Below are 12,501 nucleotides of genomic sequence, written 5' to 3' on the forward strand. Positions count from 1 at the left end.
TACTTGTTCATTTGTGCAGCACACGTCTCCCGAGTGCCCGCTCTGCCTCAGGCCCTGGGCTCGCTATGGAGGGTCCGGGATGAACCCCCTCCCCGGGCTCCTGATCCGGCCCAGGTCCTAGATCCACAGCAGCTTCAGTCTTTCTTCTTGGAGCCAAAGCCTGACATCTTTCCGTACTTTTCCTGAACCCAGCCCAGGGGCCTCCTGGGGCACCGTTATCCTCTTTGCTGGACCATGTCAGCCCTGCCTGCCCAGCACATGGCCGCTGTCCCTCACTGCCCACTGCTGGTCCTTTGCCCTCTGTCCTCGGTGGGGAGCTGCCTTGCTCTCTCTGGGTGATACTTGCTAACCAGCAGTTCCCTGGTCTCCATGGTGGAGGGGCAGTGGCCTCATCGATGGTCAGCGTAAGGCAGCTCTAGGGAACAAGGAGCCCCCGATGCTCCACCGTATCCAGCTCCTGAGGCCTCTCACGTGGGGGCTCCAGTGAGCCTTCAGGGACACCAGGGGCGAGCAGACTGTCCCAGGTGAGGGCGACGTGGGTAGCAAGCAGGAACAGGCAAAGATCCTTTCGCTTGGCTTCTGTCTAGGGTCTTTGGAGCCCGGCAGAGGGCCACACACACCTGTCCCCTGCCTCACACCCTCCCTGAAGCTGGACGTGAACAGCCCAGGAGGCAGACCCACTGGAGCTGCAGGCAGGAAAGCCTCTCTGAGACCTCTCGAGGGTGTCGTTGACTTTAACACAGTTGTAAGGAAGACCAGACGTGCTCCCCTGAGCAGCTGAGGGACACCAGGACCTTCCTAGTCTGGCTGTGACCGGGCTCTCATCTCCAGAGCACTGAGCAAAGCCTCGTGGCTCTAAGCTTCCTGATGAGGTGGCCCTGCCTCTGTCATCCCTGTGCTGACCCGTGGCAGGAAGTTCCGGCCCCAGGCCCTGGGAGGGAAGAGAGGCTCCACCCAGCCTGGATGCTGCTTCAGGTCCTTGTGGTCAGGCTGCGCTGCTGGACCTTGTGGTCAGGCCGCTGAGACCTCCAGAGAGCACCCCTGGGATTCTCCAGAGAGACAGAACCAATGGAGGTAAACCCTCGATGGAAACAGACACCGCGTACTCGGGAACACCACAGTCCAGGCCAGGCCCGCGGGCAGCTCCCGTAATGCCCTGGGAGTCCACCTTCAGGAGGAGGTGCTTGTGTTCTGAGTCACTTAGGGGTTACGATCAGACTCAACCCTGAATCGTGTGATAAAGGCTACCTTTTTGTTTTGTTTTGTTTTCCTTCTTTATCTCTTGGTGCTGGGGATTGAATCCAAGGGCGCTTTACCACTACATCCCCAGCCCTTTTAATTTTTTATTATTTTTTTTTAATTCTGAAGCAAATTCTTGCTAAATTGCTAAACTGGCCTTAAACTTGTGACCCTCCTGCCTCAGTCTCCTGAGTAGCTGGGATTACTGGCATGCGCCACCCTGATCTTTTTTTTTTTTTTTTTTTTTTAATAAGAATTCTGAACATGTCAGAAAATTATAGGTAACAAACTCCCCACCACCAGTTCTCCTGGCCACCTCCTGAGCTGTGGGGTCTGGCCTCTTCTCTTGAGGGGACTGGGCCAGAAGGTTCTGAGACCCCTCAAGCTAATGGTGTGGCCACATTTATCTGCTCACTGCAAACCCTGGCTCCCCAGTGCCTTGGCCCCTGCAGGGGCTTTCCCACCCAGCTGAGGGTGGCCTTGTGTTTACTAAAGCTTCAAGCAAAGAGCACGTTCTTCTCTTCTGAGCCTAAGCTCAGGCAGTTAGTGATTCGAGTCTAGTAGGTAACTTAGTACTAACCAGATTACTCATTCTCTCAGGGGCCATATCTACCTGCCTGTCCGTCTGTCTTTCTGTTCTGCGTGCTTACTGCTTTACTATGAGCCAGCCCTTCTGAAAGCCTGTTTTTGTGTCTTAATTCATTTAAACAGCACTGCAACCCCGTGTCTATTACCATTCTCCTTTTACAGTTGAAGAAACTGAGGCAAAGATAAATGAACAACTCGCCTGAGGCTGCACAGTCAGGAGGTGGCAGAGTCTGATTTTGAACCCCAGGACATCTGGCTCCAGAGCCTGTATGTCACCCCCATGCTGTCCAGCCCCTCTCCGTGAGCCCTGGGAAGAAGGTGCAGGGGGCCTCTCTCCCTGGGCCTGGGGTCACACCCTCACTTGTGGACATGGGCCCTGTGCCCTGGACATCTGCGAAGCCAGTAGATGAGATCAAGCAGAGCACAGCAGGTTCTGGGGAGGGAGGAGAGAGGGCTAGGGTGTGGGGACATAAGCACGCTGATATTCCCAAATATGGAAATGAAAATAAGCCTGGTCATTCAGGGACACTGGCTACTGCCTGGTCTGCAGCACTGAACACCTGCAAGCAGAGCTCTATCCTGTCTTCAAAAATGCCCTGTGAGCCAGGCGCGGTGGCGCTCACCTGGAATTCCAGAGGCTCAAGAGGCTGAGGCAGGAGGATCACGAGTTCAAAGCCAGCCTCAGCAACTTGGCGAGGCCCTCAGCAACTCAGTGAGACCCTGTCTCTAAATGAAGTATAAAAAGGGCTGGGGATGGGGTTGAGCTCAGTGGTTGAGTACCCCTGGGTTCAGTTCCCAGGACCGCCACCCGGGCCGGGCCAGCCTGGCTCCCTAAATGGCCTGTTTTAGGCTTCGATGGCAGACAGGTTGTGGACTGGGGATTGGAGGTGTCGTGGGCAGCCAAACCACACAGATGGTGGCCACATGTTCCTAGAACATGAAAGCTTCAAGAAACACCAACCAGCCAGGAAATCGGGATTTGTTCTCATGGAGAGCCCATTTCAGGGGGAAGTGGTTTCTGAGAGCCTCCGCAGAGCAGCTGCCCCTGCCTGGAATGTGCTCTCCTCACCCCCTTCCACCTGGATCATCTCCTGGAGCCCAGATGCTTTCTGCAGCAGCAGTGTCCAGTGAGAACTGAACAACATTATTTTTTGAGAAAGCAATAACAATTTTTTTCTTTTTGTATAAATAAAAAAGAACAAATCAATTTAAGGAAAAATGATGGTATATGTGAGGCAGAAATTTTAGTACTGAAATTCATCGATGTGTTCATTTGTGTGCTCATCAAATATTTATGGAGAGCCCTCTGTGGACTGGGCGGGGGTTGTGTTTTTCTACAACTGGGGCAAAGCCTGGTGTGTGTGTGTGTGTGCAGCCTGAGTTCCCAGGAGGAGAAAACAGGTCAATATGTCCAAACAGGTCAATATGAGAGGAAGCAGTGGACACTGCTGAGGTCAGTTCTGCAGGGGAAGGGGACAGCAATCAGGGGGAGGGGATTTAGCAGGGAGACATTTAAGTAAAGACACAGATGATGCGACTTGTCTTTAATCAGTAAAGACACAATAGATAGCCTTGTATGTAAATGGGTCCTGAGCATTTAAAAGAGGGAACCTCAAGTTCAAGGCTCTGAGGCAGCAGCCTGCACGGAGTGCTCAAGGAAATGCTGTTGGCAAAGGCACACTTGGGAAACACCAGACTAGATATTGTCCAGGGTCACCTCCACCCCTGGGACCTTCTAATGGTGGCCTGGATGGGGTGCTTTCTGATTAGGGTGGTGTTATCTCAGAACCTGACTGCTGAAGGCAACCTAGGTGATCAGATGGAACTTGAGTTCAGGATGTCCCCAAGGATGGGACGGCAGGAGGCACTCCATGTCTCCCCTGCCTTATGTTTGCCTCCTGAGGGGAGAAGAGTTGTGACTCATTAAACATTTGCTGAGTGACCTCAAGGTACCCTGCAGGAGGCTGGTTGTAGGGACAAGATGAATCAGATGCACTTCCTGCCTGCCCTCTGTACACGTGTATGTGTGTGTGTGTGTGTGTGTGTGTGTGTGTGTGTGTAGGCCCTGGGGAGGAGGCAGGGGTTCTGCTCACCGTGGGGAACCCTCAGAGTGACTCTGCAAGCCAGGCTTTAATCATGGAGCTCAGCGTGAGCATGAGCTTAGACAGGGGATTCTTGTTCCGGGAAAAGTGCCTTAAAAATCCATAGGAAGCTTTTCCCTTTCTTCTGCTGTCTGTCCTTAGAATGTTGGGGTGTTTTCCATTTGCTATCTCATGTCATTCAAAGCAAGGAAAAATAAAAACTTAGCATGAGTTTTTGCCATTCGTCTTTGTGTTTTAGAATGCTGGCTTTAAGTGCAATTATCAGAGCATTTAACCATCGTGCAAAATCAAGAAATTATACGGTTTGTGCTGTGTGGCTCATTTCCAGGGGTGCCTTGAGTGGGCCAGAAGGAGCAACTCGAGCCAAGAGGGGGATCGGGAGTCCCCGCTGCCTGAGGGCAAACCCCAGCAGTGCCGTCCTCAGCTGTTCACGACCCATTTGGGCCTCAGTTTCGTCATCTGAACAAGGGGACTGACACTGACCTAGGAGGGTGGAAGGAGGAAGAGAGTTGGTGCAGACTCACAAGTGCCTAGCTCCCTTCCCCGCACGCACACTTGCGCTCAGGTCTGACGGTGGCTAGGTGTTTGCTCCTACCAGATGTTAGATTACTGTTCTGTTCCCTGGCCAGGGGTGGTTGGGGAAGTTGAGCCAGGTGTCTCCCCTTCCTAAGTTCCCCCCACCCTAAGCCATAGCAGATGGGCAACTCCAAGGATCTTTAAACCTGGGAATCAGGACCTGCTAGGACCTGGTCAGGTGTGGGTGAGAGGCTCACTCCGTCCAAGACTCATCCTCCAGCAGGTCACCCACCAAGCTTACCGTGGTGCTGCTATCCTTGAGCCCTAGACAGGAGGGGCTACCAGTTGTCACCATGCTCCACCCAGATATAGCACCAGACCTAGAGGCCTGACTTGGACCTTCCCTGCTGGGAGTGGTGGGTTGCAAGAGTCACAGAGCAGGGAGGGGAAGGGGGAGGCCAGGCAGGTCCTGGGGCCCCAGGGAACAGGGGAGCAGCTGCCAAGGGCCTGTTGCAGGAAGGCAGGCCAGGTCTGAGCTCAGCACCGTGACCCTAGCACTCCTTACAAAATTACAAGGGCAAAATGATGAAGTCTTTCAAGATGGCGCACAGGACACCCCACCCCGAGGCTTCGTCACCCCTGCTCTGTGACTCCTGCCCAGCAGCCCTACCAGGCAGAGATGAGCATCAGCTCTCTTGTTCAGATGAGGAAACTGAGGCCGAGTGACGTTCTGCATGAACGGCTGTATGTGCGCAGTTGGGGTCTGCACCAGGCAGTGGGGACTCCTGATCCTCCTCTTGTAGCCCTGCATCATCCTCCCTTTGTGTCACTGACCCTGGTTTTGCCCCTCACCCTGCTCGCTCACTGCACAGGGTCTCTGTGGCCTCCCCAGCCTCTATCAGGCATTTCCGCTTCAGCCTCCACCGGGGTCCACCTCAGCACTGCCCGGGCCAGGTTCCCAGTGGAGGACTCCCGCTGGCCCAGCCCCTCTCCCGCAGGTTCCACTATGGGCTGCTGCCAGCTTTCGTAGCAGAGGCTCTGGGGCAGGAATACAGCCAAGGCTCATTGCCTGTGACTGGGCAGGGAGCAAGGACACATGACATGGAAACACTGGCTGCCCTTGGTGGCCCCTGGAGCAAAGAGGGTCTTGATGAGTGGGATTGCTTAGGGGAGCTTCCCATCCTGACCCACCCCATCCAGGCCTTGTCTGATGGGAACCAGCACATCCTGGCTCTTTGTCCAGGCCCAGGCTTCTGCTGAGAGCCTTCATTCTAAAGCCAGAAGCAGGTAGCTTCCTCTGGAATGATGGCAGATTCTGGGCAGTGGTGGGAACATCAGTCTTTCCGCAGGGTCAGCAGACGTGGAGTGGGCCAATTAGTGGACTTCCTCTGGGGCCTGGGGCTTCCTTGCTGAGCCTAGGCCACCACCAGGCAGCAGTCACCGCGGTGTCTGGGCAGCTCCCTTCTCACCTCCTCTCCTTTCCCCCATGTAGAGCTCCACCTGGAGGGGAACTTCCTGCACCGCCTGCCCACTGAGGTGGGCAGCCTGCAGCACCTCAAGGTCATTGACCTGTCTCGGAATCAGTTTCAAGATTTCCCTGAGCAGCTCACCACCCTGCCCTCGCTGGAGACCATCAATCTGGAGGAGAATGAGATCGTGGGTGAGTTGCCACGTTAGCCCCTGCAGGGCACAAGGCTCTGGAGTTGGGCTGTCACAGGCCTGAGGGGAAGCATGGGCTTACTGGTCCAAGAAACCTGAGCATAGAGTAGTGGACCTGGGAGGGTGACCAGTGTGTGGTCCTGCCACCTGCCAGGTGATGACTTGGGCATTGGCTTTCACTGGGGGGTAGATAGCCAGAGCTTCCTACAGTGTGTCCCTGAACCAGCTGGGCCCCTGTGGACCACAGGCGGTCCCTCTCTGAGTCTCCAGATGTCTCCAAGACCTTCAGCTAGTGCCCTCTGTACGCTTACCCCCTCTGCCTTCCCGCCTTCACAGTGAGCTCCTCCCTGTTGCAAAACAGGGACCACTGGACAGAACAGCCTTCCAGGGTACACCAGGGTCCTCTTTGAGCCCAGCCTCCCAGGGCCCTCACCATTGGGCACCCATGGTGTCTGATGTGTGCCTTCTGCAAACAGCAGCCCCGGGGGGCTAGGTTCTGCTGAGCGGGGAGTGTGGGGGGGAGCGGCCTCCCTCCTCTGGCAGCAATTATACACCTTGCTGCCTCATCAGGACCTTGCAGAGCTGCGCGTCCTCTTGCCTAGCAGCCTAATCTCCCCAGAGAGAAGCGGGCGCCCGCTGGGTCGCAGGGTCTCCTCGCGTCCTCTCCTCCTCGGCCCTTCCTTCAGCTGCCCTGACCCCTTTCACCCTCCCATTTTGCCTCTAATTTTAATGCTGTTCTCGTGTCACCAGTGTTAATTCTAATCCTCTTCAGTTTTGCTCCTGTTTTCCTAAGTCCTTTTACAGTCATTATGCCATTTGATTAAAAGCAAAGCCTTTTAAGTGGTCTGGGCCCTCCGGTGGGGAGTGGCCTGTGCCTCATGCCGGAGGTGAGTGCCCATCTGTCAGGGATGCTGCGGGCAGGGCCATAGGCCTTGCTGACCTGTGAGGTTCCGGGGCTGTTGCCTGACCTCTGGGAAGCCTCTGGGGAGGGACTTGTGGTTCAGTGTTGAGCTCCAAGGCCAGGGTCCCTGAGCAGCCTGTGCCTGGGCCAGCTCACCAGTCACTTGGGCCTCTGCACAGCAGAAGGAGCATGCCCAGAAGTGCTCCCTCCTGAGCTGCCCTGGCCTCTAGGCTCTGGCTGCTGGGCCCTTTGGCCCCTGCACTCTGGCCAGGCCCTCCTTGCCGGGTCCTCCCTCCCATGCCTCTCTGTCACGAAGGCCCTTCCTGCGCCTCTGCCTCCTTCCACTGCTTATCTCAGTAGGACAGGAACCCAGCAAGGGCCTTAGTAGCCATGCCAAGGCCAGAGCTGAGCAGGAGGGTGGGACAGGACCTGGCCTGGGGCATCCCCACTTCCCGACTGTGGCCTTGGAAGACTCACGTCAGCTCTCTGTACCTTGGTTTCTTCTCATCTTTCCTCTTGAAAGATAAGACCACCCCAAGAAGGACAGAGATGAGAAGGGGACTGTCCCCCCAGCAGGGGAGCAGGTGGGGTGGGCATCTGTGCCTCCTGCAGTTCATGAAGTGACTTTCACAAAGTGTGCAGTGGGGTTCGGGGGCAGACTTCCTACTGCTTCCCTTCCCAGGACAGAGCAACAGCCCCTCAGCAGAGAGAGGCTGCTTTGGCTCCTTGCCTTCTGCAGTGACAGTAATGACTACTCATAGAAGCGTCTTGTAGGTTACCCACGACACTTGTGCATACTTGGGCACGTACAGGGCGATCACCCCCATTTGACAGATGATTCACCAGCCTTCATGGCCAAGTGCCTGTGCACACCTGGTCAGGTAATCGAGCCTCCTGCAGCCCAGTCTGGGCCAGCTCTGGGGTCTATGGAGATGCCAGAACAGGGGCAGGGCTGGGGGAGCTGCGCCTGTCCAACAGATGCTCAGCAGACCCCAGGGAGGCCACTCCATGGCAGGAGGCCATGGTTGTTTTCCCTCGGCCCCCAGAGGGATATGGAGGCAGTCATTGTCCCCTGGTTGGACTCTCCCCACTGTCCCCTCTCCCTGATCCGTTCTGGTTCGTTGGGTGGCTTCTCTCTTCCCACACCAGTAAGAGGGCCACGCTCCACCCTTCACAGCCCCGTGGACGGGGGCAAGCAGCGCAGGGCAGCTGGGTGGGGGCCTAGAGCCACAGCGGTGGTGAGGACTGTGCCAAGCCCTTTGGACTTTTCCAGGTTGTCCCCATCTCCTGCAGGATCTCGTTGGGATGATCAGCAGCAGCCTGGGCGCCTTCAGTGGCTTCTCTTTTCTGAGTCCTCAGGGCATTGGAAAAATAAGACCAGATTTTTATGAGAGAGAACTTTGAGACATATGAGTTGTCATAAAGCTTTAGAACAATGAGTAGAGAAGAGATGGGGGGCTCTGAAGCAAGCCCTCAGGTCCATCAGAAGGACTCCACCCGAGGGACCTCCTGAAGGAGCTTCCGGCCTGCCCCGGTCACCCCCTGTTCCTGAATAGTGCTGCTTCTGATCTTCCTCCATCTTTGGGCCATTTTGGGGGAAGAGGAGGATCAAGGGCTTCATTCCCTGGAGGGGACAAGGCTGGGTCCTCCGCAGGGTGCAAGGAACAGACTTCTCTTGTGTCCTTGGTGTTCAGGGTGGCTGAGTGCCCTCACGTCTCTTGTCTTGTGACATGTGGCTGCCTTTGCTGCTGCCACCCGTGCAGTCAGCCCTCTGGTCTGTATGTGGGACCCTTCTCTGTGTGAGGGTGGTCGTGTCCTCTCCTCTTGGGAGCTACCTGTTCCCCGTTCCCGCGGCAGTGAGCCTCTGGCATACAGCAGGTGCTCAGCGGGTTGGGAGCATGGCGTAGAGCAGGAAGTTGAAAGCCCTGAAGCTCCTCTAAAATAGTGGGGACACAAAAGGGTGGATTATTTCAAGTTGCAAGTTGTGATCCACGAGTGAATTGTAATGTCAAATTAGTGGGTTGAGACCATCAATTTCTAAATGGAGTAGAATAGAAAATGCCAGGGTACATCACACGGAGCATAATAATTACTATTTTGTGCCTTTTAATTTCAGTTTTACTATGTGCATTCACAGGTATGTATTCTGAGTCATGATGAAAAATTGTACTTCTTATTATAGGTCATGGCGGAAAAGTATCAAAAGGTACTCCTACATGTTGTCTCACGGAGATGTGGGGGTCTGTTCTTGGCCAACCAAGCCACCTGTCCTCCCCTGCCCATGCTCCCAACCACTCATGCAGTCTTCCTCTCATCCCTGTCCCCCGCCCCCTGCATAGCCTGTGTTCTCTGTCTGGAAGTCCTTCCTCATGTCTTACCATTCCCTCTACCTTTGGCCAAATCCTCTTGGTCTGAAGGTCTGGGGCTGTTCAGTTGGACAGGAAATGGAGCAGGTCAGGGGGCATCTTACCTCCTGCAGCTGGCACCCTGACACACACCCAGCAGCAGATGCCTCCCATGGGAATGAGCAGCTTCCTGGGATCTTGGAGACTGGGATGTCAGGACATGGCTATTTGCTTTGGACATTTTGGGGGGGAATATTGAACTCAGGGGCACTTGACCACTGAGCCACACCCCAGCCCTTTTTTGTTTTATTTAGTGACAGAGTCTTTCTGAATTGCTTAGGGCCTTGCTAAGTTCCTGAGGCTGGCTTTGAACTTGTGATCCTTCTGCCTCAGCTTCCTGAGCTGCTGGGATTACAGACATGGGCCACTGCACCTGGCTGGTTTGGACATTCTTAAGAGGGAGAAAAGGGTTTGTAGCTTAGCAGGTTTGTAGTGTAGTGCAGACAATAGCCACTTACAAGTTTCTGAGATGTGGATGGTTCTTTTACTTTCCAAACCAGAAGGATGCAATCATTCCTTGGTATCCACAGGTTTGGTTTCAGGACCCCCAAAGTTACCAACATTTGCAGATACTCAATTTCCTTATATAAAATGCAAGTATTTACATATAACCTAAGCATACCCTCTGGTGCCCTTCAAATACTCTCTGGAGCACATACAACGTAAGTGCTGTATATGTGGTTCTCCTACTGCGCTGTCTAGGGAATAATGACAAGGAAAATAGCTGTACCTGTCAGTACTGATGCAATTTTTCTCTGAATATTTTCCATCTCTGGTTGGCTCAATCTTGGATGCAGAACACAGAGACTGAGAGCCAACTATATATGGAAGGTTTTAAGTATTTATGAACAAGACTACATGGTGAAAGGCAATCTCTGTCCAAGTAGGGGTATAAAGACCAATGAGTGACAGGTCCTGACATCAGGGTGCTTACAGCATTACTGTGAGCAATACGAGGCTACCAGAGAGGACCTGGTCATAGCTGCAGGGAGGCGAGATGTGCCATGGCCTGCCAGAATGAGGATGCCCCTGCCAGGGGGTGGCTGACTATGTGACCTTGTGGGAGGCAGCTCCCCAGAGCATGAGGGAGGAGGTGAGGTGAGGCATTTAGTCTGTGAGTGATGACATGGGGTCATAATGGGTCACCCAACCTGTGAAGACTGGGAAATCAGCCTTTTCACCACAGTAGCTGACACATATGCTTCAAGGTGGGCACAGGAGAGTCATTAGTTCTCCCCACTTGCTCATAAGTACTTGGCTGCTTCATAGCAACTCAGTCCTGGAACAAGTGGGAGTGAAGAGAAAATCACATATTAGGGAGACTTCATTTTGCTAAGCAGGAGACTATTTCGACTAAATGAGAATTTTACTTTCCATAGCCCTTGATACCCTGTTTTTCTTTCCTCTGTGCACGCTCCCTGTTCCAGAGAGAGCAAAAGAGCATAGGAAAACAAGTTCTAGTTAAGAATTTAATTACCAGAGCTGAGCACAGTGGTACACCCTCTAATCCCAGTGGCTCAGGAGGCTGAGGCAGGAGGATCGCGAGTTCAAAGTCAGCCTCAGCCACTTATCCAGGTCCTCAGCAACACAGTGAGAGCCTGTCTCTAAATAAAAAATAAAATGGGTGGGGATGTGACTCAACAGTTAAATGCCCCTGGTTCAATCCCTGGTACAAAAAAACCATCACTGGAGCAATAGCACATAAAGAAAGAGCCTCTGTGTTGCGAAGGGGTGTTTTGGGCTGCATTTGCTTCATTTGGCTCTTGTACTTTTTCACTTCTCATTGTCCCTGCCTGTATTTCTCAAAGTGCAGCTGAGAACAGGTTAGAAATGCATATTCTTAGGCCCCAAACCAAACCTATCAATCCAAAACTTGGGGGGAGGGGCGGTGTAGCAGCAGACTGTCAACAAGCCACGTCTCCCTTGTGGTGATTTGGAGGCATGAAGTTTGAGAAACCCTGCTTGGGTCTTGCTTTTCAAAGTATCATCCAGCAGCCCAGGTATCCCTTGGGAGTTTGATAGACATTCAGAACCTCAGGCTCTGCCTCCTGAATCAGAGTCTGCACCTGAACAAGATCTGCAGGCCGTTTGTGTGCGTGACACTCAGAAGAGCTCCTTCAGGGCATTTTCCTAAAACATCAGCATCTGGAGGCAGCTCACTGTTCACGGCCTCATCATCCTCCCAAGCGCAACTGCTCCTCCTAAGTGCAGATTTGCGGCTGTATGTTCCTCAGAGCCCATGACCCCATGATCCCAAGTGTCTATTAAAATGCATATCCTCGCCTGGGATCCCAGCAGCTCAGGAGGCTGAGGCAGGAGGATCACAAGTTCAAAGCCAGCCTCAGCAATGGTGAGACACTAAGCAACTCAGTGAGACCCTGTCTCTACATAAAATACAAAATAGGGCTGGGAATGTGCCTCAGTGGTCAAGTGCCCCTGAGTTCAATCCCCCATATGGGGGGGAAAAAAAAAAGCATATCCTTAGGTTCTTTCTCGCACTTTCTACTTTCTGAATCATAATCTCTGTGGCTATAAGGAAGAATGAGTGAAGCCACATGCCTGCTAGACTCCCCACAACTGTTTGCCCCATAAAATTGGCAGGTGCACAGGGATGGACTCTATCTAGGGATGGCCAGAGTCCTGCAGGTGCAGGGACAGCTGCGCTCCCTGGCAGGGGTCACACTGCAAGGCCTTGGTAGCTGGGGAGGGGTTGCTGGCAAAAGCAAACACTTCTTCCTGCAGCTTCCTGCCTGCCATGTCAGGCTGTCAGCTCTTAAGAAGGCCAAAGCAGAGTCGCTGCTCTCTTGCCCTCCTCTGCCTCCCCCCACACCCCAGGCATAGAAAGGGAGACAGCCCCCCATGGTGATACAAAAGCAGACATCTGGGTCCGGTCAGTGTGGATTAGCACATGGCACTCTTTGTGGCCTCTGGCACCTACAGCTCCTCTGTCCGCAGCCTCTGCTCAGACTGTGAAACAAACTGCATGTGAAGTCTCACTCATCGCCTCTTTTGAGCTGCACCATTTTCTACCTCGTACTGCTTGAGGGTTAGCCAAGTCCTGGTCCTACTCCGTCAAAGGTGTTGTGGGAGA

At 53.7% G+C, this 12,501-nt stretch overlaps 1 protein-coding gene across 8 annotated transcripts in view; it reads left to right on the forward strand.

The window, feature by feature from the left end:
* The window catches only part of Lrrc20 (leucine rich repeat containing 20), a 101,384-nt gene that overhangs the window by 69,752 nt on the left and 19,131 nt on the right, over positions 1-12,501 (forward strand). For all 8 annotated transcript variants that reach the window (XM_058577992.1, XM_058577987.1, XM_058577986.1 and 5 more), the window contains one exon: positions 5,938-6,105. In XM_058577992.1, coding sequence (XP_058433975.1) covers positions 5,938-6,105 — 168 coding nt within the window. The remainder of the gene's footprint in view (positions 1-5,937; positions 6,106-12,501) is intronic.

The sequence above is a fragment of the Marmota monax genome, unplaced genomic scaffold (genome assembly GCF_021218885.2).
Source record: "Marmota monax isolate L192 unplaced genomic scaffold, Marmota_monax_Labrador192_F-V1.1 WCK01_AAM20220418_F8-fsc00019, whole genome shotgun sequence".
Lineage (NCBI taxonomy): Eukaryota > Metazoa > Chordata > Mammalia > Rodentia > Sciuridae > Marmota > Marmota monax.